Genomic DNA, 26,126 nt, shown 5'->3' on the forward strand with positions numbered 1-26,126 from the left:
ACTTTCATCAGATTTTTTTTTCTGATTTCTGAACCAAAGGTTAGCTCGTAGGTTCTCTTAGACAAGATTTGCTGGAGACCTGCTCTGTTTCTTTCTCTCTCTCTCTCTCTCTCTCTCTCACACACACACACAGACACACACACACACAAAAGCACACGCATGCGTGTGTGTGTGTGTATATATCCACTTGCCATTTAGGAGCACTTTGTTTTTCTACAATTGCAGAATGAGGGCATCTATTACTCTGCATATTTTATTCACCTCTCTTACTTTTTCTTCTACTGTTTGTGTGGTAGATCATTCTCAGCAATTCAGTGACACTGACGTGTTTGTGGGATGTTAGTGTGTGATATGTTCAGACATCAGTGTCTTAGTGCTGGTTTGAGAATAGTGAACCTGTCAAAATGCACCTATATGGTTAATGGAGCTGATAAAATGGACCGTGAGTGTGATCATTTTAATGTTACTGCTGATTGGTATATATGCACTATATGGACAAAGTCAGGTCGAAAAGAAATCAAACATGTTTTATATGCTATGACTGGTCTGAAATGCAGTTTGGAAGCAAATCCCGTGACTGCACCAGAGTCTGCAATCTAGAGCCAACTATCACACACTCGATCCGGGGTTGAAATCGGGCTAAAAGTTGTGCAGTGTTACCCTAGCTTTAAATGCACTTGAACTCTGGCCTTGTATTTAAGGCCACTGAATAGAAATTTGATACAACACACTGTAATACTGCCCTCTTTTTGGGATACCGTCCACATTTTTTAAATACTGTGGTATACATTATCACATCGTTATGCTGCACAACCCTACCCTGTAGCATTATCTCTCGTCCATTAAATTTTACAGGTGACACAGTGCATTTAGGGAGGTAATGTTCAGGTAGATTCGTCTGTTAGACTGTCAGTTAGAGAAGTGTGATTCATCATTCCAAAGAACATGTTCACACTGCTCCAGAGACCAGTGGCAGCATGCTTTACTCCACTCCATCTGACAGCTGGCATTGTGTTTGTTGATGAAAAAGTTGCATGCAGCTGCATGAAACACCTGAATTTGGTGTGTGTGTGTGTGTGAGAGAGAGAGAATATATATATATATATATAACAAATATATATATAAAAAAATTTATATAAAAGATATAACAAATGTCCTTACTGGACATGCTATGGATTAACAAGCTCTCTGATTGGTCATGACACTTTGGCCTTCACACATTTGTTGTGAACTTATTGTCACATTATCTTTCATTACTGTAAACATTTTGCCTTCAATTATACAAGCTGTAAAATTAAGCTGACACTGACATGCACTGTGCTAAATTCATATGAAATATGGAAATAATAAGGAGAAATTGAATAGTGTTCATATGGAACTGGTAATGTAAACCTGTTAGTAGAGTGTTTCTCAACCTTGATCCTCGAGACACCCTACCCTGCACATTTTAGTGGTTTCTCTGTTGTAACACACCACCTACTACTCTGAAAGAATATGTCAATGAGCTGATTAGTTGAATCAGGTGTGCTGGGAGCATGGAAACCACTAAAGGGTGCAGGGCAAGGTGTCTCCAAAATCAGGGTTGAGAAACACTGTTAGTTTTTTTTTTTGTTTTTTTTAAACACCACCTGACGTGAATATTTTCAGAATAATTACAGTTTATTCAAATTAATTTAAATTTTATTAAAAAAATATTAAAAGTAAATAAGGAGGAGGCGGCACAGTGGCGCAGCAGGTAGGTGTCGCAGTCACACAGCTCCAGGGGCCTGGAGAATGTGGGTTCGATTCCCGCTCCGGGTGACTGTCTGTGAGGAGTGTGGTGTGTTCTCCCTGTGTCTGCGTGGGTTTCCTCCGGGTGAAGGTCTGTGAGGAGTTGGTGTGTTCTCCCTGTGTCTGCGTGGGTTTCCTCCCACAGTCCAAAAACACATGTTGGTAGGTGGATTGGTGACTCAAGAGTGTCCATAGGTGTGTGTGTCTGTGTTGCCCTGTGAAGGACTGGTGCCCCCTCCAGGGTGTGTTCCCGCCTTGTGCCCAATGATTCCAGGTAGGCTCTGGACCCACCGCGACCCTGAACTGGATAAGGGTTACAGACAATGAATGAATAAGGAGGAGCTGGTGGAAGCTGTGGGGCAGGGTCACCAATCTTATCCACAAAGGGCAAGTGTGGCTGCGTTCCAACAAAGGAGAACCAAACCTGATTCTACTTGTTTAAAAAGAACACTATGTAAGATTTAGGCTTTTTGCTCCTGGGGCTCCTCCTAGTGTAATTAAAATTCATAGCACTGTACTGAAATTACATAGTGCAGTTTATGCATTGCTGAGCCCAGTAGCAATGACAGAGGCCTTATTCTTGTTATTACAGGCCAGTGGAGCAGTGCAATGATTTTGAATCTGAAATTTTAAGGTCAAAATGTTACACTGTGTTTTTAATCAAGTTGGCTTATTCTTTAAAGAAACATTATGCATCATTTTTTACTATAAAATTACAGATTCAAAATAATTGCGATGCTCCACTGACCTGTAATAGGGAGAACAGGGCATCTGTCATTGCTACTCTGGGCTCAGCACTGCAGAAACCACACTATGTGAGTTCTGGAAGAGGATAGGAAACCACCATCCTCCTGAACCCTCCCCACTGATTTCATTACAGTGCTGTAAATATGAATTACTCTAGGGGGGATCCCCAGGAGCAAAAAGCCCCAAAGCTTACCTAATGTTTCTTTGAACAGTTGGTTATTTATAGATGGTGTGCTCCTGTTTGGCTAGAATGAAAACCTATAGCCAACCCAGCCCTTTGTGGAGACTGGTGACCCCCGCTGTGGGGCATAGATATGCCTTTCTGCTTCTTTGCTTGTCCTCTTGCCACCATGGCCCTGACATGGAATAAGCAGAAAAGATGACAAATAAGACAGACACAATATTATTTTGTATTACTGACAATGTAGCAGTCTATCTGGTAAGTGCGGCTCAGGGTTATGCAGGAAAGATCCCTGAGCAAGTGGTCCACATTAGCCTCCTGGCAGCAGATGGACTCACTTGCAATCGGCATTTCAGTGCAGTGACAATACGTGCACCAGCTAGCGTTTCCCACCCTCTCCAAACCTCTGGGCATGGCTGGATGCTCTCTACACGAACCCGTGTTTGCACCGTTACCCTTTTCTTTGTTCTCAGCAGCTCCAAGGCATAAGCCATCAGGTTTCTTGGAACTTAATCACAATTCTTTCCAGACTCGTCTAAAGCCATGATATCGGCAAAACAATAAACAGGTTTCCCTCGACCGCAACTGTTCTCCTGCGTCTAGTTCCAACTAACCAACCTCATGATGTAGTCACTGACACAATGGCAATATGGCAGCGAGCCAGAGTGGCACTATCTGACAGAATCAAATTTTAATGTATTATAATTTAACATGCAATCTTTTTAAATGTAAAATATTCTCAAACACATTTAAGTATTTAATAAAGACATAAAATATAAGGTGTTTCACGTCCACTTTTAATGTAAACCAAGGAGAACATAAATAACATTGACATATTCACATCATTTTGGTCAGCTTAGGCTCCAAGACAAAAAATGAGAGGCACAAGAAAGCCACATTGCAGTACTGTCTGTCTGTGCTGTCAAAGATTTGGACCAGGTATTATCCTACTACAGGTTACAGGCAAGGATTACAAGTCCATTCACTGCCTCAAGTTTTAAAACTGCAATGTGTTGGGTCACAGTATTACCCCATGTGCTAAAAGCCCTCTCAGAGAAGGTTTTGGTTGCAGGGATGCACAAGTAGTGCCTGAGCCCAGCTGGCTCACTCTTGGGAAGATTCTCTCGTGGATCTTCCACCACTGCAAGGGGTCATTTCACTGTCTGCATCTGGAGCCGGCAAGTAATTGTCAAGCTGCTTGTCCATGGTGTCTTTATCACAGAGTTCTTTGCTTGTGGAGTATGAATTCTTAAAGAAACAGCCCAGTGACTTTCTCTATTTCTTCTGGGTAGGTAGCATTGCTGTAGCTCCTCCCTCTTCTACTCCTGCTTCCTCTCTTCTGAATGTAGTAGACGGATCACCCAAGGTTTTCACATCAACCAGGTCCTCAGTTTTTTGTTCAGCATACCTTTTCATCAAGGTATGCCATGACAGTCAAATTGATGTCCTTTTTCCAAGTATATGAGTTCCAAGTATGAAATGTCAATTGGAATGCCCCCACAAGTTAAATTTAGGCCATCATGTCTTCAAAAGCCTTCCACAGTCATATATTATCACCCACATCCGACGTAAATGTTGCGCTAGCCATTGGAAAACAATTGCTTAATTTAAAGAGGAACTGGGAGTTTTATGACTTCAGCAAACTATTAGTGATGTTTTATGCTTGTTGTGAAGCAGAGGGTCATAATGCATTAAAAATACATTAAGTTAGGGGTCACCAATCTTATCCGCAAACGGCCGGTGTGGCTGCAAGTATTCGTTCCAACCAAACAGGAGCACACCCTGTATAACTGTTTAGTGAAGGAGATTAGTTGATCAGACAAGTAGAATCATGTGTGCTCCTGCTTAACTGGAATGAAGACCTGCAGCCACACCGGCACTTTGTGGATAAGATTCATGACCCATGGTCTAAGATAATACTGTGGTTATCATAGTTATTAAGGATAATTTACTGACATTTTGTTTCATTTCTCTACTCGGGCAGCCATCTTGCCCATGATTCACTACGCAGTCATAGACCTTTGTTTGGAATGTGCACCAAAAAAGCTTTCCAGGGGTTTATAGCTATCTCCCTTGGCCCTACTCCTTTTTCCCAGAAAGAATTGCGACACCCTGCCCCTAGGAAAAATGGAGGTGAAGGGCTAAGTGTTAGGGCTAAGAGGTGAAATGGGATTTATTCTTGTTCTACTCTAACACCCTTCCAATCATTCTTTGATGTGAACCCCACTTGGTGGACGACTCTTTCAACATGTTTTGTTGGGGGTAGGTGAAACTCTTCCAGGATGAAGTGAAGGCAGCCACAACTTCTTTCAACTCACACCCACATTGCTTTGTCGTATCCTGCTCTCTCTGAGGATGAAAATGTTATACTTACCCATAGCTGAGGGAAGAGACGCTCAAGGCACTGCAGCTGTGTCCAGTTGCTTACTGACATGGCCTTCACTATATTCGTCGCAATGTCTGATGTGATGGAGACTTGTTTGTTTTCACACAGTCCCCAGGATGCAAGTGCTTCTGTCAGTCCTAAGGCGATTACGTTGCCCGTATGGTCTTCAGGAATGTAGGCTGTTTTAAGACATTTTCTTTTCTACATAATCTTGGTCAGTGAATTGGGCAGTGAGGCTTATATATGGATAATATGTGCGACTTGACCACAAACACAATACACTCTGTCTAGGGAAGTGTCAGTTACTTTAATCACACCACTCAGATCTCACTTTTTTTTTTTTAAATGTGCTTACTAGCATCCTGTCTTTTGCGATAAAGTAGGCAACTGCATTTGTTTATCACTGTGTCTCTTCACTCTCTGGGTTTTATGTTTTTCCCTGCTACTGGAGAAAGTGGACAGTTGGGTCGGTTGTTGCTGTTGGGCAGGCATCTGCACTGGTTGTTTCTGTAATATCTGTAATATCTTGCATGTTCTAAAATGTGCCAATGATTTCAATAGTTAAAAAAATAGTGGCCTTTGTAGGAATAAACATTTGACAGTTGTAGTGCATGCAGCTCTGCTTCTTGTCAGACTTTAGACAATATATCTTGACCCATATACGAAATCTACTGTTCTTTTGAATCTCGGGCTGTGTCTGCTACGAAATTTCAGAACTACAAAATAGGGTACAGTTTCTGACACAGCCTGTCTGCTATTACTTTTGAGGAAATTTGCTCTGTAATTGTTATTCTTTTTTGTTTTTTAAACAGAGTTCTAAGCAGTGTTTCAATATATGGTGCTAATTAAGCTAAATTCAAAATTATGATTTGATAAGTTGTGGGAGGCCTGTCAGATGGGTATTAACACTTTGAATAGAATATTAAAAATGACTGGAGAAACAATAATATTACCATGGATTACATTAACACTCATTGTCTTTATCATTTCTAGATGCTGTAACAAGATCCAAAGATTGTGGAATTGTCCAGTCAGCACAATGTGAGTAGACAGCTTTTTTGTGAACTAACAAGGTTTGTACTGCAACCTAGGGTGATCTAGGTAAATATTAACAATGCATTTTGATTTGTTGTGTCTATTGTGTAATATATAACATATTGAAGTCACCAGTTTTTTTTTTTTTTTAAACTAAGCATGAATTTGTCCCACCGTCTACTGCACAAAATATCAGCTACGTTTTTACATGTCTGATACAGGCCAATATAGCCGTTGCATTAAATATTTTTTAAAGATGTATTGCTGATTATATCACTAGATACAAGAGATGGAAAGCTAATGCTCAAGTTTCTTCACTTACTGACATATTCAGGTTACTAAAATTACTTTTTTTTTTTTTTTTACTTGTGTTTTCAGTGATTGAAACTGTTGGAAACTTTTGTAAAATAATTTCTTAGACTTTATACTCACCGGTAGATGATATCAGCATTTATATTAAATATTATGTGATTTTTCTTTACTCAATTTTCTTTGCTTAACTGGTCGTCTGCTTGAGAAGGACATTCTGTACAAGTGTGAACCTTATTTATCTTGATCAAGGATTTTTATTTCTATTTTTACATTATCATCACTTTTCCTAACAACAAAATTGGTATAAAGAAACCCATGATATCCCAACCCTTTGAGTGTAGACATACACATACAGATATAATACAAATTATATAAAAAAGACAGACTTCCCCACAGGAAAAAAATAGGATTCTCTTGGGTGAAAGGATGTTTTAATTGTCAAATTATCAGAGCTGTTTTAATCACCATAACAATGTTATTCAAAGTATATACACCAATCAGCCAAAAATATCACCACTGAAAGCTGACATGAATAGCATGGCATATCACATTACAAGGGCAAGGAGTTGGATATATAATAGGGAACAAGTCAACAGTCAATTCTTGAAGTTGATATGTTGAAAGCAAGAGAATGGATTAAGTGCAAGGGTCTAACCAAGTTTAAAAAGCATGTGGTCATAACGCTTTGGTCAGAGTATCTCCAATACAGCAGGTGTTGAGGGGTCCCTGGGATTCAGTGGTTCATATCTAACAAAAGTCCAAAGAACTGGGGCAACTGGGAAACCAACAACAGGGTCTTGGGCACTGAAGCATCAGGATCTTGGGTGCCCAAACTGGGCCCTCTGGTCTAGTTCCACAGAAGAGCTACTGTACATATTACTGAAAAGGTCATGCTGGTGATGATAGAAAGGTGTCAAAACACACAGCGCATTGCAGGGTTTTTTTTTTCCCCCTCTTCTTGCCGGTCCGCCTGCTGGGCTGGCCTATAAGAGGCATATGCGCTTACTGACTGACTGACACCTAATGTTGCAATGCGCATACGCGAGTAGGAACTGTTAATTAAGCCGTATTTCACAGAGAGAACTTAAGGTGGTGCCACTACACCATGTGTTGTTATTTTAGCCATATTTCACGTTCCAGTTCGTGAACTAAATTTGGAACCATTCTGCGGTGACCAGAGGTCGTCTTTGCTCTGGACAAATACTCTTTTTAAAAGCTAAAAATGCATTTTCAAGGGGTCAGAGTTAAGAGCTGAATTGGGACACGCTTGTTCCGCTTCAGTGCTCCACCATCCACGCTGTGAGCAGCTCAGTGTTTTACTGGAGCCTCGAACAGAAATGTGTTGAACGTTGTTGAGGTAATATTTATCATAGTCTCTTAATGTTTAGAGAACCTTTCTATGACCCAGCTCTTTGTTTTCTAATATATATTTAACAAACAGAAAGTCATCTTGCGTACCTATAATGACACAAATACACGGACACACCTCACCGTTACTGAATTTCTGATGAGTAAATTACATCTGCACATCTTTTTTGTTTAACTTTACGTGAAAACGGACAAAATCTCCGGGTTATTAAAGCCAGAACACCAAAGTGAGGTGTTACTATAAATAAACGGGGCTATGAATTTGCTACAGAGGGACTCTTATAGAAATTGTAAGTCAGTACCTAAATATCTAGTTCCTGCGATGCCCTGTTCCTTTATCAAGTATAGATTATTTATTTATTTTTTTGTGGAAGAAGTTGTGAACACAGACAATATTAGCCAGCGTACCTCATGTTGCGCTAAACACTTCCCCAGAAACAAACACACACACACACACACACACAATATTTACGTGCTGTAAAGGACATGTCGAGTTGCACAATGATATAATGCTTTATTTGAGGCTCTCTGCTCCTTCTGGAGTTTCTTAAGCTCGACACACCCATGGACGATGACATGGTTCATGCTAAGGAAGCAACTCTTCTTTGGCTCCAGCTGGGAAGGGACTTTTCTGGTTCACAAACCAATTTATGTTGGTAGAAAGGCTGAAATGTTCCAAATTATGTTTGAGAAAGGGAACCATTCTGGTTTCTCGTTGGTGGAAAAGTGCTATGTTTGACCTGCCTTTGACCACTACTGGTAGGTACTACTCACTGCATACTGCTAACCAATGTGACTTAGGACAGTAGCTTACACCCCATGAACCTGTTAACATGGCTAAAAAAATAAAATAAACTTGATTTTCACAGGTGTGATTAATTAAGTACATTTTGTTTTGGGGGAAATTTGTAGAATAACAAATGATTAAAAAAAGCTTTCCTTGTGTACTAATAAAGTATAGATTGACAAATTATGCAAACACATTTCTGGTAGTTCTATATTTCTGTGTTTTTAAATGTATTTATCAAATTCAATTACATTTTTTATACTCATTTTTTAAATCTATTTTTGTTTAACATATTGGTAATCATGTTTTTTATTTGCCATTATAAATGATAAAATACAAACCAGTTATAGAAAAATAATACATGAAGATTGATCGTAGGATTTTGAGCAAGGAAATGTGTTAAGGTTTGTGCACACTATAAAAATAAAAGATACAAATTAGTCATATAGCTAGTCACATTTACAAGGCCCCCTCGTACTCTCTGCATTTAACATTCAGAATGTACTGTACATTGCAGTTGTTGATGCATTGATTTTTCCAAAATATGGAATGGTTATGTGATCCTCAGTTATTTTCCACTTCTTGAGCTATTTCTGTGAGTTACATAAGGGCTTTTCTCCCTGTTGCACAGAACTCTCTTTTCTGAGCCTTCTGCCTTTTGACTGTATTCACTGCGTGGATGCTGAGCAGCTACCCACATCGTTAAAAATCCTCATTTACGGTCAGTGCATGATGTTTAGAAGCTTACTTTTTAGCAGAGGTTTTTTTTTTTTATTTTTTTTTTTTTTTATTTTTATTTTTTTTTTTTTTGCTTCTCTCTCAAATCCATACTTCTTCATAGTTCCAGCAAAATTTCAAGATCAGTTCCTGTTACAGGGTTAGATAGAAAAGATATCTTTGGAATTGAATGATTTGTGGTACATTTAAAGGGCCTTTCAAGAGTTTAATCGGTTGAAATATGTAGTTGAAGTTTGCAAAGCTGCTTAGCAGAGTGTTATACAAGCCCCTTTTCTGGAAGAGTTGTGATTTATTTGTAAACTGCATTAATAACAAGAATCTGTGGTTTGTTAATTGTGCTGAACTTCTATTTAAATAATACAAGTACATTTACAAAGATTAACAATGTTTTGACTGATCTGCTTGGTTGTATTTTATGAAGATAAACACATATTCAGTTTAATGCAAGCAACACACTGAATAAAAATGTCATAATTTTCACTGATCACCATCTTTTAATTACACTTTTTTGATGATATTCTGAAGTATTGCAAATGGAATCTTTGCCCGTGCTGTCTTAATACTAGACTTCAGCTGCTCATGGTCACCACTGACAGATTCTTCTCATTATGATGTACAATAGTGTTTTGCATATAACTAATTCCTAATTGCATAGAACTAAATAATAATGTTTCTTATATGTTGAACCGGAGGCTTGAATAGTATAGTCTGCTAAATTATTGCACACACAGTGTATATATTATTACGTTTAATGTCAGATGGAGTCATAAATAGGTTGGTCCTGAAAGAGACCAGTGAAACTGACATGGGTTACAAGTCTTCATTTCAGTACATCCAGTTAGTCACCTGACCTCTGCTGTAATTATGTTACAACTCACTGGTCATAAATGGCATAGCAGCCTACTCAGCACACTAATGTTTTTGTGCCTAAAAAAGGTCATAGTATGCCACGCTTTATACGGTTAACATAAGAAGAACAGCACTTATAAATAAAACTCGACAAAAACCAAATAAAACACAAGTTGTTACATAAATGGAGAAACACAGTAGAATTGTTGATATAAATGCTGTAACAATGTGCATATTTGTTTAATCACATTTGGAAGTGCTAACAAGTACAGTACATTGCCAAAAGACTGTGGGATTCTGGCCATCAGATCTATATGCTTCAGCATTCAGTGGCCATGCTCTGAGCATTTTTAAACATGACATTTATAAAGTCATTAAGCCCTGACCTATTCTCCTGCAAATGTTTTTCTGTGGAGATTGCATGACTGTGCCTGTTAATAATACACCTTTCGGCAATGTTTGTGGATGAATGGGTGTCCACATTGGATAAATTTAGACTCATTACAGTGGTTGCAGGGATTTTAGGTACTCCCCTCATCTACATCTGATAGTGCATAATATCTGTCTAAATACATTTACATTTCATGTATATTTTTATTTTATTATGCTGATATTTTCAGGTCTTTTACACCACATATAAACATATATGCGCTAATACTTCAGGCTAGGTTTCTTACATCTGCTGTTCTTTTATTAATTACATTTTTTAATTTATAGTAGTTTACCATCGGTTAGTTTACATTTATAGTTCTTGAAAAGCACTATATTGTTATTCCTCATTTTTTTTTATATTTTATTATTATTATTCTTCAGTTTTCAGTAATTAATACAGCCCAAAACGCGCAACTACACACTTCGTTCAAACTGCATTTCAGATTCAAATCTTAACTGCCATTGATGATGTCACAGTCACGCACATACACGATCAACCATAACATTATGACCAACGCCTTGTTTCCACACACACTGTCCCCTCCCTCAGCTTCACTGACCAGAAAGGAGAACTTTGTAGTTCTACAATTATGGTTGTCCATCTGTTGCGCTGCATACATTGCTAGCCCCCTTTCCCCTTGTCCTTCAATGGTCAAAACCACCACAGAGCAGGAATGATTTTGGTGGTGGATCAGTCCCAGCAATGCAGTGACACTCACATGGTGGTGGAAACTTAAGCACCCGGAATAAACCCATGCAAACATGGGGAGAACACACCAAACTCCTCATAGTCGGTAATCCAAGGTGGGGTTTACTTGGCAAAACAAATATATTTGAGGTAAATTCTCATTACTCTAAGAGCAAAAAGAGAGACTGATCAACAGAGAAGTTTCCCCTCTTTATTCATATGTAGACAAAAATATGTGAACATTTGCGGTTAACATACCTTGAGTTAATGCATGTAAAATACATTATTTATATATATATATATATATGCATTTTATAGTTTAATATGATATTTAAAGATATTACTTGGCACAGTTTGAGTTGTGATGTGATTTAGACATGCAGATCCAGAATGCTAATTAGGGGTTTAACTTCTAGCTGTGCCTTGTAGTTCTGTGCTCCCTAATAGAGCCCCCCATCAACATTCCAACATAAAAAGATCACACACACAAGCTGTGTTTCATTTTTGTCCTGGTTATGTCCCCATTTTCTGTTGCTGCCTCAGAGAGGGCAGTCTGTATTTTTAGAACGAGTGCAGATGTATTCTTAGAATTTCCAGTGCATGTGAGAAGATTATTTCAACTAAGCCAGTTTTAGGGCTGTATGAAAATATTTAGGATAGGTCTGCTGTCTATGGCTTGAGTTTTGGTTGAGTTTTGTGGTTATAGTAAGGAAAGTGTTCAGAATGTTTTATGACCGTGCATGTTCGATGAAAGCTAAATGATTTCATATGCAGATTTTTCTGCTGGGTTGGATATGTGTTTACAGTACAGTTGAAATGAGAGTAAACACTGCTTAAGGAAAATTTAAACAAGTCCTTTAATGGAAGAACTCTTGAGCGGTTGTGAAGTACTCACGCTGATTGTGTAAAGCATATGCCATGACACATTTTAATTTTAATTTTAAGTACTTTTTTGAGCTTTTGGTCTATATTGATCTATTTACAAACCCATTTGCAATCTTCATTTCTTTTTTCATTTCTTCATTTCATTTATTTGCTAGGGTTAGGGTTAGTTGTAGAAAAAGTTATTGCCTCTCAATTGCAGGCCCACTTCAAATCTAATAAATGTTCTGAGAATTTTCAATCGGGTTTTCTATACTTTCGCAGCACTGAACATGCTCTCTAGTTACTAATGAACTTTTTTTTACTCATTACAGGCTCTGGTTCTCTTACTATTTATTCTAAGCCTTCTCATCTCAGCTCAGTTTGAATAAAGTCTGGCATTAAATCCTTCTTTCCCATTGTTCTGGCATCGGTACGACATGCACTGATCTCCCATCTCTTGCCTTCTGTGTCAGAGATCTCCTATCGTATTATTTAATCTCTCTACTGAAACACATTGCTCCTTTAACTTAAAATTATCCCTCAAGGATCTGTCATTCGCCCTCTTCTCTTCAAAATGTGCATGCTTCCTCTAGGTCATGTTATCCAACACCAGTCTTAGTTTTCACTGCTTTGCTGATGATATGCAGATATACATCAGGATTTTTAGTGGTACTACTGTGCCACAAGCTTAATAGATGCCTGTATTTATGATTTAAAACTTAAATTTGCATTCAGATTTTAGTCTTATTAGTTATTATTATTAGTTGGCTCCAAATGGTCACTGTAAATACTCTGATTGATCACTGCATTAGGAACGCTAACCTTGAATCTACACTCATTGTCCATTTTATTAGCTTCACTGACCATACAGGAGTACTGACATGGTGGAGGTGATATTAGTTTGTGTTGTGATGGTACGAGTAGATCAGACACAGCGGTGCTGCTGGAGATTTTAACCACCTCTGTGTCACCGCTGAATAGAAAATAGCCTCTCAACCAAAAATATCCAGCCAACAGCATCCTGTGGGTGGCAGCCTGTGCCAACGGACTAGAGGACGACCAGCACAAACTGTGCACCACTGTCTCAGACTTTACGTCTACAAGGACATTGAGTAGGACATTGAGTAAAATTGAGTTTTAAAAACTCAAAGAGCACTGCTCTGTCTGATCCACTTATACCAGTATAACACACACTAACACTGCCACCATGCCAGTGTCACTACAACACTGAGAATGATCCACCACCCAAATACCTGCTCTGTGGGTGTCCTGACCATGGAAACAGAGGGTGAATTGGGGATAAGAATGTTTGCAGAGAAACAGGTGGACTACAGCATGTAACTATAGAACTACAAAGTGCTCCTGTTTGGTCAGTGGAGCTGACATTGAGCGAAGATACGTGGTAGGTGTTCCTAATTCAGTGATTGTTCTGTATAGAACCTCTCAAATTGATTACTGCGATGCCCTTGATATTAGCCTAACCTCCACAACCATTGCTAGATTACAACATATTCAAAAATCAGGGCGAGTACATCAGACTAAGTGCCCATATCATCCCCAGTATCAGTTGCTACTTGTATTCAACAAGCTCTTATGAGTTACTCAACCCTTACACCCTGGCCTACACTCTCAGATATTCTAATCAGGATTTTCTTGTCATCTCCAAGTTGTACACATAGAGATCCAGATTTAGATCTCATTGTCCTGATATTTCTTTGGACAACTGTGAAAGGATTTTACCCTTTTTTTTGTAGACAAAGTCTCTAATATTAGACCTTCTATTATACTTCCTTCTTATGACCCATCCATTATAGTCACTTGCCCTGCTGTTTTAAACCAGTTTGACACACTCTTTTAAAGGAAGTTATTCATTTGAAACCTTCAGATTCTCCTACAGATGTTCTCCGTCCACATTTTCTTAAAGATATTTTTGACACTATTGGGTTAAACATCCATGCCATTGTGAACAGCAGCGTTGCATCAGCATTTGTGCCAGCTGAATTTAAGCGTGCAGTGGTGCAACCTTTGATTTAAAAAAATCTAATTTAGATTCTTCAGTGGTTTCTAATTTTAGACCCATTTCCAAGCTCCCATTTTGCTTTAAAAAAAATTTGGAGAAAGTTGTATATTTGCAGCTGCAAAATATTTTAGATGGAAATGGTATCCTAGACGTCTTCCAGGTTTTTTTTTAAACCCCTTCATTGCACTGAAACTGCACCGTTAAAATAGTTATTAATTCATTTATTAATTACTGATCAGGGGATTCTGCCATTCTTATGCTTTTAGACCCAACTGCTGCTTTTGACACGGAGGACCACAGCATCCTTATATTTTGATCGGAGCAATGTGTTGGTATTCAAGGCACCGCTTTGAAATGGTTTAGATCTCATCTGTCTGACAGGAGTTTCTCTGTCAGCATTGGTAATGTTGTATCCTCCTCAGCACCTCTCACATGTAGGGCTCCCCAGGGTTCCATTCTTGGGCCAGTTTTATTTTCATTGTACATACTTCCCTTGGGGGATATTCTGAGGAAATATGGTATCTCCTTTCATATGTATGCAGATGATACCCAAAGCTACTAGCTTAAGATACTAAATACTTAAAATGACTTCTAGACTGTCTAGAGGACATTAAAGTTTGGATAGCTTCAGATTGTTTAAACTTCAATAAAATTAAAACTGAACTGTTGATGTTTGGACTCAGTAGTGTCACTGAGGCCCCCTATATGGACTTATGTTATGTAAGACCTTATGCTAATAATCTTGGCATAATTATAGACAGTGATATTAAGTTGGACTAGGGCTGCACCTAACAATTAATTTTATTTATAGATTAATCTAACGATTCTTTTTTTTGATTAGTCATTTAATCTAATTATTGTGCAGCTAGTGCAGTCTCTGGCAAAATTGTGTTAAATTATTTATTTGTTTATTTACGTCAGTGTAGTGCAAGAAAATACAAATCTTTACAAAAGTAGCAACAGACTATAAATATTATGTAAGGTAAAGCTGTTTTCTCTCATACACAGCCATTGCAGTAAGCAGGAGTGATGGACAATAATGTAATTGTCATAACTGGGGTGGTGAAATTGGAATATTAAAATAATTTTTTTTTCTTTTGTTACGAACATTTAATTTTTGATTTATTTATTTTTTTTGTTATGGACTTGTAACCAGTATCTTTGTGATTTAACATGAATTTCTCGATTATTTTGTGTGTTTGTAAAAGAAGCAGTAATATCTAATTGAAAGAACACGAGGGCCTGTGGAATTTATGACCCTGCGCTATGGGGGGCTCAGAAGCACAAGGGAAACGCAGGGATTTTTTAATGCAGTGGAACCTTCACGCCAAGTCCATGCGTTTTCTGTCAGTGTTCTGAAATCAGGGGAAGATGCTGGAAGAATTAGAATAAGTGGATTATGTAGATGGAGCGATGATGAGTTTATCATTTTACTTTAAACGCTACAACTAAACGCCACACTGAATCCTGAATTTTTACAGGTTTTTCTTTTCCCAGGATTTTTTTTTACAAAACAGAAATCTTTTGACCTGGCCATTTCCACCTCCTAAACATCTCAAATTAATAAAAAAATGCTTTGGATAATAGTCCAGAGATTATTCTCAGCAGCCGGAGTGACATAAAAGTCACATGAATTCCGACCTGGCCTTTCAGACAGAGTCGATTTTCCACAGATGGACATGGATCATATGAAATTGGCCCAAATCTGTGATTTGTGCTTTTCACACAGCCACATGAACGAAACATTCGTGTCACGTATGACTGGGCCTCTTTACCTGCTGTGTGAATATAGCCTTCGTATTCCTTGCCCAGAATATGCCAAGCCAGTAAATAACAGTTGTTTAAGCCATAGTACATTTGATTTGTTTTGTTTATTTTGAGAATTTGCAAATATCGTTTTCAAACATACAATTTTAATTAAAAACAGGACAAGGGGCAAATATCTTTAGAAAACCTTTATGAATAAACTGTTCAATAAACTGCCCTGTGAAGGACTGGTGCCCCCTTCAGGGTGTATTCCCGCCTTGCGCCCAATGATTCGAGGTAGGCTCTGGACCCACTGCGACCCTGAACTGGATAAGCGGCTACAGACAATGAATGAATGGATGTTCAATAAACTGCCGTTCTTTACCATAAGTTTGTGTACATTATTATGTTATCATTAAGCATAAAGGCCTATTAAAATACTGGGGGTGTAAAAAAACAGATAATTAAATTGTTAATCACAATTACTTGTATGATAAATAATCGTCAGTTCAAATTTCATAATCGTGACATCCCTAGTAGAGAGTTAACGTTGTGTTTTGTTTGTTTTTGTGTATGTCTTGCCTGTTTATTACTGGACAACACTTTGGTCAACATATGTTGTTTTAAAAATGTGCTTTATAAATAAAATATATGGCAGATGTTTCAGTAACATAGCGTCACAACTCTGGTACAAAGACCCTCTGAGCATCCACAGCATCTTGCTGGTTTTCAGCCTTCTAATCACAGTTAAATACCAGTCTTTTCCCTTTTTTTCTATACAACTCATTCCTCCACTTGTTTAAACTTGTTGCATTGTTCTTGTATGTTCTGTATTGAGTATGTCTACACTCTCAGGGAAAAAAAAACTGTCACTGTCACGGTAGTACCCTCAATGGCACATATTTAGTGCATTTAGTTAGGGAACGTAATTGTACCATATTCTATATTAAGGAACACTGTTGTATTTCTACATTAAAATGACAGCTTCTAAATGATTGTAATGTTCCACAGACAGGTAATGGAAAGAATAGAACCTCTGTGTCTGCTATGTTAGGTCCTCTGCTGGTTTACTGGACAACTTTTGAATCATGGGACGGAGGGCTCTCGCAAGAAATGCATAAATTTCACTGGTGTTTGGTTAGCTAAAAGAAGAAAATGGCTCGGTACTGACATTATATGGCAGAGAGAGTATGGAGGAGAAAAATAGAGAGCTAGAACGAAGGGCCGTACAAAAGTTAATACTGGACTGAATTTTCACGGTAGTGTGAGCTGAAACAGCAATGAGGACACAATTTGAAGTAGTAAGTATTTGCTGCCCTTTTTTCATGTGTAGCAGTGTTAGTTAGTGATACGATTTGTAGATGAAAGTGTTATAATCAGTTTTTTGAGAGTTACTGTGCAGTGAGCCAGGGTTTGTGGTTGCTAATTTTAGTTTAGTTTGGATTAGTTCACTTTTTCGTGTTAGACATCGATTCTGGTAATAAGTGCTTTTTTCTGGTTGCTGTGTGGATTAAAATATTACACTTTGTGTTGGTGGAACACAAGATTTGTTGAGGAGAGTGTTATAATCAGTTTTTTGAGAGTTACAGATGTGCAAGTGGTAGTGCCTGCTAACTTTAGCTCACTTTCTAGCATTAGACCTTGATTCTGGTAATAAGTGCTTTTCTGTCAGATGCTGTGGTTTTAACGGCTAGAGTACCACCAAAGTTACATTTTATGGTTGTAATAACGGTCCAGTGTGTATTATGAGTGATAAGAGTTTTATTATGTAGTCATCATTTATGTAAACAGAGAAATAGAGTGAAAGAGAGAGGTGTGTTTGTCTGTCAGATAAAATTTCTTTGAAGATAATTATAGTTACTCTCAAAGACGATGTTCAAAAAAAACTTTTTGTAAAACACTGAGAATGTTTCCTCATCGTTAGCTGAGTGTGTGCTTGAAACCAGTCTAATGTGTTTACAAAGTCCTGGTGTCAGTAAATGGGTGAAAAACAAACTGTCTCTGCCTGGTACACTAGGCTTTCTCTCTCTCTCTCTGCTCACAGTAGAGAAAAGGATATTGCTCTGTCCCTGCTTCATATGTGAGTAATATTGACTTATTATTTTGTTTCAGATTTCCTAAAGTGGAATAACTAACTGCATTGCTGAAAATGCAACAAAACTAAACGGCTCTAGTTACAAATGTGTTTCTGTGGTAACCTACAGACAAGTTCAGCTTAAGCCACGTTAAAAACAACTGTCGTTATTTTCACTCAAACATACCATTCCACCTTAAAAGATTCAGAGCTTTTGAATGTAAACAAATGAGAGAGAACAGCGGTTCTCCACAATCATAAACATCCTCTTTAATATCATGAATTGTTAATATGATACGTGCAGTTGTTCAGTGATCTAGAAAATACTTGATATCCATTATACAGTAGCCAGAAAAGTATATTGTGATGTAATTCATAAAGATTATATTGGCACCCTGTTGTATTACCCAGCCCTACATACACTAATAAACATGCACACTCATACCCTTGCTTTTGGGAGATGAGGCTCTGTATCTGCCTTGCCTTTTCTGCCCACTCACCCTCCTCTGCTCTGCCACTTTGACCACTCTAGCCTAATTTTACCTCCCAAAACTTTCCAAGAGTCCAGTTATTTTGAGACTAGCATGGTGTTCTTTGTATGTGCTGTCCCATCTACAAGACTGCATTTAGCAAGAAGAGCTCTAAAAGGGCACTGAAGGAATAAAGGAAGATATAACCCCAGATTCACCAGATGACTTGTACATTTCTCTAAGGAAAAGTATCTTTTATATAGCAGTACTGCAAATAATCTTGTGGCATGGGGGTTTTGGGTGAGAACTCTGTAAGGCAGAGTTTTAGCTAACACTCGGATCCGGAGTACACTTTGGGTTTGTTTGTTTGTTTCTTTCTTTCTTTATTTCTTTCTTTTTCTCTTTTTCTTTCTTTCTCTCTTTCTTTCTTTCTCTCTTTCTTTCTTTTTCTTTCTCTTTCTTTCTTTTTCTCTCTTTCTTTCTTTCTTTTTCTCTTTTTCTCTCTTTCTTTTTCTTTCTTTTTCTCTTTTTCTTTCTTTCTTTCTTTCTTACTCTTTTTCTTTCTCTCTTTCTTTCTTTCTTTTTCTCTTTTTCTTTCTCTCTTTCTTTCTTTTTTTCTCTTTTTCTTTCTTTCTCTCTTTTTCTTTCTTTCTCTCTTTCTTTCTTTCTTTTTTTCTTTTTCTCTCTTATTCTTTTTCTTTCTTTCTTTCTTTCTTTGAACTCATGTCACTGTTGCTGATGTCATTAATCCTTAATAGAGCTTAAAGTTTTAAACTGGTGAAAGTATATGCAAATGTGTGTAAGAAGGTGTATAATAAAAGTCACATGGAGCCAGTTAATACCTCTGTGTTGTAAGCAACAAATGAGTGGTCTGGTCTGTTTTATGGGGTAAAATGTTACACAACTGAACTTTAACACTCTTCCACCTTATATAAAAATAATATTCCAGTTTACTTTATAAAGCACCTTTCGCATATGCAAGGTCATTTACAATTCAAAATGGGGGGAAATGTTTCATTAAAGAGGGGAGACAGATGAAAATATTGTAAAAAAAAAATATATATATATATATATATATATATAAGTTCTAAACTCAGCTTTAAAGGAGGAGAATGAGGGATAGAAGCAAAGACACTGTGGGAATGTGTTCCATAGTTTGGGAGTCATGCCGTGACCAGCAAGGATTCTGGGACAGTAACAAGACCACCGCTTAAGTGTTTGAGCAGGAGAGTATGGGGGATGTTTAACCATGTAAGGATTTGTATGTTAACAGGAGTAAATTAAATTGAATATGTCATCTAACAAGTAGCCAGTATAACTGAAACAGGATTGATGTTATATGAGTGGATCTTTTTTGGCATAAGTTAAACTCATTGCAGCTGAATTTTGGACATACTGAAGGGGACGGATGGTTTTGTCTGGGATGCCGATCAGAAGGGAGTTGCAGTAGTCCAGTTGTGATGATATGAACGCATGGAAAAGCAAGTTTTAGGACATTAAGAGAATTTGTCATGTCTCCATTAACTCAGATGGAATGCAATGAATGTCCTGATTGGGCATTTTCAGCTGTATCATAATGTAGACTTAGAGATTTGTGTGCTATGTTTTCCATTACAACATAAAAGAAGCAGCAATATGACTTAATTTTATTTAGATGCAAAAGATTAATAAAAACAAATCAAAATGTTTTTTTCTTTTTTATTAATATTGCAGAGCGGCACGGTGGCTCAGCAGGTAGTGTTGCAGACGCATAGCTCCAGGGACCTGGAGGTTGTGGGTTCAAGTCCCGCGCTGGGTGACTGTCTGTGAGGAGTTTGGTGACACAGAAGTGTTAGTAGGTGTGAATGTGAGTGTGTGTCGCCCTGTGAAGGACATAGGCGCCCCCTTCAGGGTGTGTTCCTCCCTTGCTCCCAATGATTCTGGGTAGGCTCCAGACGCACCACGACCCTGAACTGGATAAGCGGTTACAGACAATGAATGATTCATCTTTCAACGTTCATTAAATATGTATTTCCTGCTGTGTAATAAATAATAAAAGATGGATTTTCACATTCATAAGAAGCATTTTGCACAAGTGCAAAGATTGTCATGAGAAGAAAGTTATATGTGTAAAAAAAAAAATTAAATATATATATAAATATATATAAAACGCCCATAATGGTCTGTTTCACCGCATACGGAGAGCTAAAACAGTGCAAAGATTTTGTGTCACTGTTTAATTATTTCATAAATCTGCAGAAGAGATTCTGGTATGTTTTTAGTAAACAAAGCATTAGTAATTATTTTTTATAATTATTCCATGTATTCAAGTAACTCCTCCCACAAACTCCTTATCCCTTTGTGTAGTTTTGTGGTGCCTACAAATTAATCCATTTTACGGACTGTGCATGTGACTGTTTTCTCTGGCCCCCAGTTGAAGCACTATAAAAGTCTTTTAAAACACTGAGAGTTGGCATACAGGCACAAAGAAACCGAAACTGCCTAAAGGGAGAATTTCTATACAGTCTTGTGAGAATATAGAGAATTCTGCCCCTCATGATCCAGAATCTACCATCAGCCAGAGGATATCAGGTCTGAGGTCATATACATTTGTTTAATCGCCTGCCAAAAATGCAAGAGTATAGTAGGCAATAACTTTATTAAGCAATGAGTTGTGTTGCAGATGTGTTGATTGAAGTATTCTACCACAAATTCTGTAGTTTTGAGATGCATTTTTAAGGGTATTTGAAGCTTTATATTTATTTATTTATTTATTTATTTCCTCTGGGTTCATTTTCTTTGGATTGATACAGAATATTATTCTTTTTTAAGTTGTAGAAAACATGGCTTTAACGTGCGTTTAGTGTATTTATTCTGGAAGAAGTATGTAAAGGCACATATTTAAAGAACAGTATAGTATTTCAACTTGTGCAGAAGTATACAACAAGAACATATTAACATTTGCATTAACCCATAAACTTCACGCTCACTGGCTGTGTGCTTTGAAACAAGAAGTCTTACCCATTGACCTAAATGCAGATCTCACTGTCACGGTTCCTGCTCAGTCACATGTCAGTTGAGCAGTCATGGTGACTGAAGCTCCTGCCTTCTTTTTCTTTGTGCAATCTTGATCTGATATCTGCTTCAGCTAAGTTATACATGCCAAAAGCCAGGGTATGATGTTTATTATATAATGCCATACAGCTGTCCAGAAAATACATGCGCACACACACACACACACAAAAGTTTGAACACTACAAGACAATTTAGAAGTGTTCACCAAGAAATAAAACTTAGTGTTTAGTAATTACTTAGTGTTTTTTTTTATTATTATTATTTTAATAATTTGAAGGTAATTCCTTACAAGCAGCTAACCACTGTACACTTATAAATGTTTTAAACAGTTTGCTTGTTTTTTTAATACTTTGGTATAGATGTATACAGAAGTAGAGTCGTTGATAAATACAACTAATACAGGGTTGACAACTTGGGAATTTGAAAATACATAAAAGCACTACTTATTTTTAATACCTGTTTTTTATTCTAATAACATTTTTTTTCTGAAAAAAATTTAACTTTACAGTGATGAGAACTGACTTTTAAATATATTTTCACTACATTCTTTAAATGTTCTGCATTTATGAAACACATTCTGTTAAATTGTATATTTGCTTTTATTTTAATTTAATTTGAATTTAGTCCAATTTAAATAAATATTAGTGCACAAAACTGTACAAAAACTCAATAACAAGATTAAAAAATGTGTTTAATAACAAGCTTACTAACTCTCAATGCGTGCTTTGTTTGGTGGACTAAGATGTTTCAGTAATCAGGGATTAGTTTGAAATGGCTTATGCGATTTTTTTGATTTTTAATAGACTTATTTGTTTGTTTTGTCTTGTTTTTGTTTTGTGTCATGTTATCTGTAGGTTCTGGCAACCATGACCTTGGTGGCATTTTAACACCCGGATCCCTCCCTCCTCCTTCAGCCCCTTCCCCTCCCTCCCTCCCTCCCTCTCTCTCTCTTTCTCTCTCTCTCTCTCCCTTGTTTGAACGTTCCCAATTCACACTTTCCAGGATGCTAATCAAAGAATATCGTATTCCCATGCCCATGAGCGTGGAGGAATACCGGATTGCCCAGCTCTACATGATCCAGGTAAAACCACTATTAGGTTGAAATTTTCTTTTTTTCTTTCTTTTTTTTAAATTATTATTTTTTTTATACCCTGATTTATTAGGGTATAATATTTATATTTATCAATTGCAATGCTGCACAACTGTTTATATTGTTAATCATGCCATTTAACATTAATATGATGATGCTAGTAAAGGTATATGATGGCATAGTGGCGCTACGTGTAGCCCCGCAGCTCTTGGACTTTAGGTGCACAGACTGTGTAAAATTGTCCATTGTTGTGAATGTGTGAGTGAGTGTGTGATGCCCTGTGATGGACTGACACCCCTTCTGAGGTGTGTTCCTGTTTTGCGCCCAATGATTCAAGGTAGGCTTCGGACCCACCATGACCCTGAAGTGGTTTCGGGGGAAAAAAAAAATGAAGGAATGAATGACAGCTCTAGAAAAAGTACTAATTAAAAAATAATAATTTATTTACCTGCAACAATGATCTACATTCCACATAATGATGAGATTTATTTTTAATACACTGTTGGTTTAAAGAGATTAAGTGTTTTCTGAAATACATGACACATTCACTATTCACATTGCGGTTTCCTCTAGCAAAGGCCAAAATGCAGTGTCTACCTTTTTATGGTGCTTTAACTAGATAAGATTTATCAGCATTGCTCTGTGTGAAAGTTTTTGTTTTTTTTTCCCCAGTGCTTCTATGTTGGCTTCATAATCTGACAAGAATACAGGGAAGTTGTCAGATAGGCTTTCATTTATAAACGAGTTCTGGTCTAGATGATGCCATCTGTGGTCCTAAAGAGTGTATGAGGGTAACGTTCTGCAGTATAGAGAGATCTATAGATTTAATAGTGTGTAGGACACGGCAGTGACAACATTGGAAGAAAAGCTTGGATAAAACAAAAATGTAGATTCAGGTTTTTGCTTGATTCAGAAAGAGTAAGGCAGTTTCTGGCCTGCAACACCAATGACCCATGATGAACCGGTCTCAAATCACAGCGCCACTGTTACCCTGACAACCATGACATCAGTGGCAGCATGCCTCTGGTTATGTCTTCTTCACGCTTGCTGCTCAGCAGAAGAAAAAATGCGAGAGAAGTACAAGAATGAGAGCGAGTGGGAGGGCTGTACAGTGAGCTAGAGAAGGAAGAGGAAAGTATAGTAGTCTCAGTTTAACTTGCTGAGTGTTGCCATGGCAACACAAGGATTGGTGTTCACCTGTCATGGTGTTGAGGAATAAGTCTTTGTGTGTCATTGGTTTATAAGGATGGCATCTCTTCTCCTCACTTGCTCTAGCTCCTTGCTTTTACGCCAAGCCTTATGTTTTCTTGCTCTGAACTGAAACTGCAATAGTTTTTTTGCTCAGAATTTCTTACTTCAAGATAGCTTTCAAATAACACTTTATCATACCCTACCAGAAACCTCATACTGTACAGTTTTGTGATTATTTATACAGTTAAGCATTTTGAATGACATTAGTCGGTGGCTAAAATTTCCATTACATATCATCCCTCATAACTCCAATATAATATAATGGTTCTAGGAACAACCCACCTTTTCAAATATGGGCTTTTAAGGAACCACAAGTATTTCTTCTATGGCATTGTCCAAAGGTCAACAAATGGCTTTACATGCCAGCAGAATTGACCTTGGTCATTTGTAATAGCTTTTTGTTTGTGTGTGTGTGTACGCGTACGTGTGTGCTTCTCTCTATGTTCTGTCCGTGTGATTGTGTTCTGTGTTATGTCTGATCAGCCAGCGGTGGCGTGGAGAGTTGACATATCTAATGAAAGACCTGTCAGGATTAATGAGGAGCTTTTATTTGGACAGCTCCCACTCCTCTCATCTCGTGTTCTGCTTTTCCTCCTTACCTTCTCTCCTTATCCCAGCTCATCACACCAAACTCTTTCAGTCAGATTTTCATATTCTTTAACATGAATGCTGCCATTGTAAGTACTAACTCGAGGTAATAAGTATATACCTGGCTAATTTTCTGACACCACTGATTTTTGCTGAAGGTATACTGTAGTCAGCTACAGCTAAGTTACAGCTTTGATCTTATGTACAGACCCTGTTTAAACCAATTATGGTAGATAAATATTGACTGCAGAACTAAATTTTCAGGAAATTGGTCATTGACAGATGACATCATGGATAAGAAGTTTGTTGTCACTGCCACTTTGGGAGTACACAGTGGCCAAGGCTGTACTGAAAGTATTAAACTTAGAGCATATTCTATTGTTCATTTTATTTTTCTGGGGCAATAGATTGCAGAACTAAATGAAAGGTATTTACCACAAGGGAATATTTTATATCTTTTGAAATACGTTGTAAATTTCTGCTTGATCCTTAGGGCTATAAATTAACTTAATATATATTAATTTCATTAAAAAAATGTGGAATGTTTTCTGGTTTACTTTAGTTCTGTGTCAAACTACTGTAGCATTAGGACTTGTTTCTACACTCACGGTCCATTCCCTTATCTCCTCTGACCACAATTTGTAGTTTTATATTACAGACTGTAGTCTATTTATTTCTCTACATAAATGGTTAGCCTCCTACCACCCTGTCCTTCAATGGTCTTGATATCCTTCCTGAATTTCACAGTGGTAATTTCATGGGCAAAATCCACACATAAATGACAAAGACGCATAAAGATATTTTTTTCTCTGACAGACAGTATGGTAGTAACACTGATTCAAATATCAAGAACCTCAGATTCTCACACCATATGCAAGAACTTGGGGGCATATTATTTATTAAATATAAGTTTAATCTGCGTAAATGTAACATTTTAAAGGAAAAATATGTTGTTTCAAAATTTCATGGCGTCAACAAATCCCCAAAAAGTTGGGACAAGGCCATTTTTACCACTGTGTGGCATCCCCCCTTCTTCTTACAACACTCAACAGACGTCTGGGGACAGAGGAGACCAGTTTCTCAAGTTTAGAAATAGGAATGCTCTCCCATTCATGTCTAATACAGGCCTCTATCTGTTCAATCGTCTTGGGCCTTCTTTGTCACACCTTCCTCTTTATGATGCGCCAAATGTTCTCTATAGGTGAAAGATCTGGACTGCAGGCTGCCATTTCAGTCCCGGATCCTTCTCCTACGGAGCCATGATGTTGTGATTGCTGCAGAATGTGGTCTGGCATTATCTTGTTGAAAAATGCAGGGTCTTCCCTGAAAGAGATGACGTCTAGATGGGAGCATATGTTGTTCTAGAACCTGAACATAGTTCTCTGCATTAATGGTGCCTTTCCAGACATGCAAGCTGCCCATGCCACAAGCACTCATGCAACCCCATACCATCAGTGATGCAGGCTTCTGAACGGAGCGTTGATAACACCTTGGGTTATCCCTGTCCTCTCTGGTCCGGATGACATGGCGTCCCAGTGTTCCATAAAGAACTTCAAATCGTGACTCATCTGACCACAGAACAGTCTTCCATTTTGCCACACTCCATTTTAAAAGACCCCTGGCCCAGTGCAGACGTCTGAGCTTGTGGAGCTTGCTTAGAAATGGCTTCCTCTTCG

At 37.8% G+C, this 26,126-nt stretch overlaps 1 protein-coding gene across 6 annotated transcripts in view; it reads left to right on the forward strand.

Moving 5' to 3' along the window:
• The window catches only part of LOC136676466 (membrane-associated phosphatidylinositol transfer protein 2-like), a 91,011-nt gene that overhangs the window by 18,175 nt on the left and 46,710 nt on the right, over positions 1-26,126 (forward strand). For all 6 annotated transcript variants that reach the window (XM_066653521.1, XM_066653516.1, XM_066653517.1 and 3 more), the window contains exons 2-3: positions 6,078-6,125; positions 22,376-22,602. In XM_066653521.1, the coding sequence (XP_066509618.1) occupies positions 22,525-22,602 (78 nt within the window). In that variant the 5' untranslated portion in view covers positions 6,078-6,125; positions 22,376-22,524. The remainder of the gene's footprint in view (positions 1-6,077; positions 6,126-22,375; positions 22,603-26,126) is intronic.

Source organism: Hoplias malabaricus, chromosome X2 (assembly GCF_029633855.1).
Source record: "Hoplias malabaricus isolate fHopMal1 chromosome X2, fHopMal1.hap1, whole genome shotgun sequence".
Lineage (NCBI taxonomy): Eukaryota > Metazoa > Chordata > Actinopteri > Characiformes > Erythrinidae > Hoplias > Hoplias malabaricus.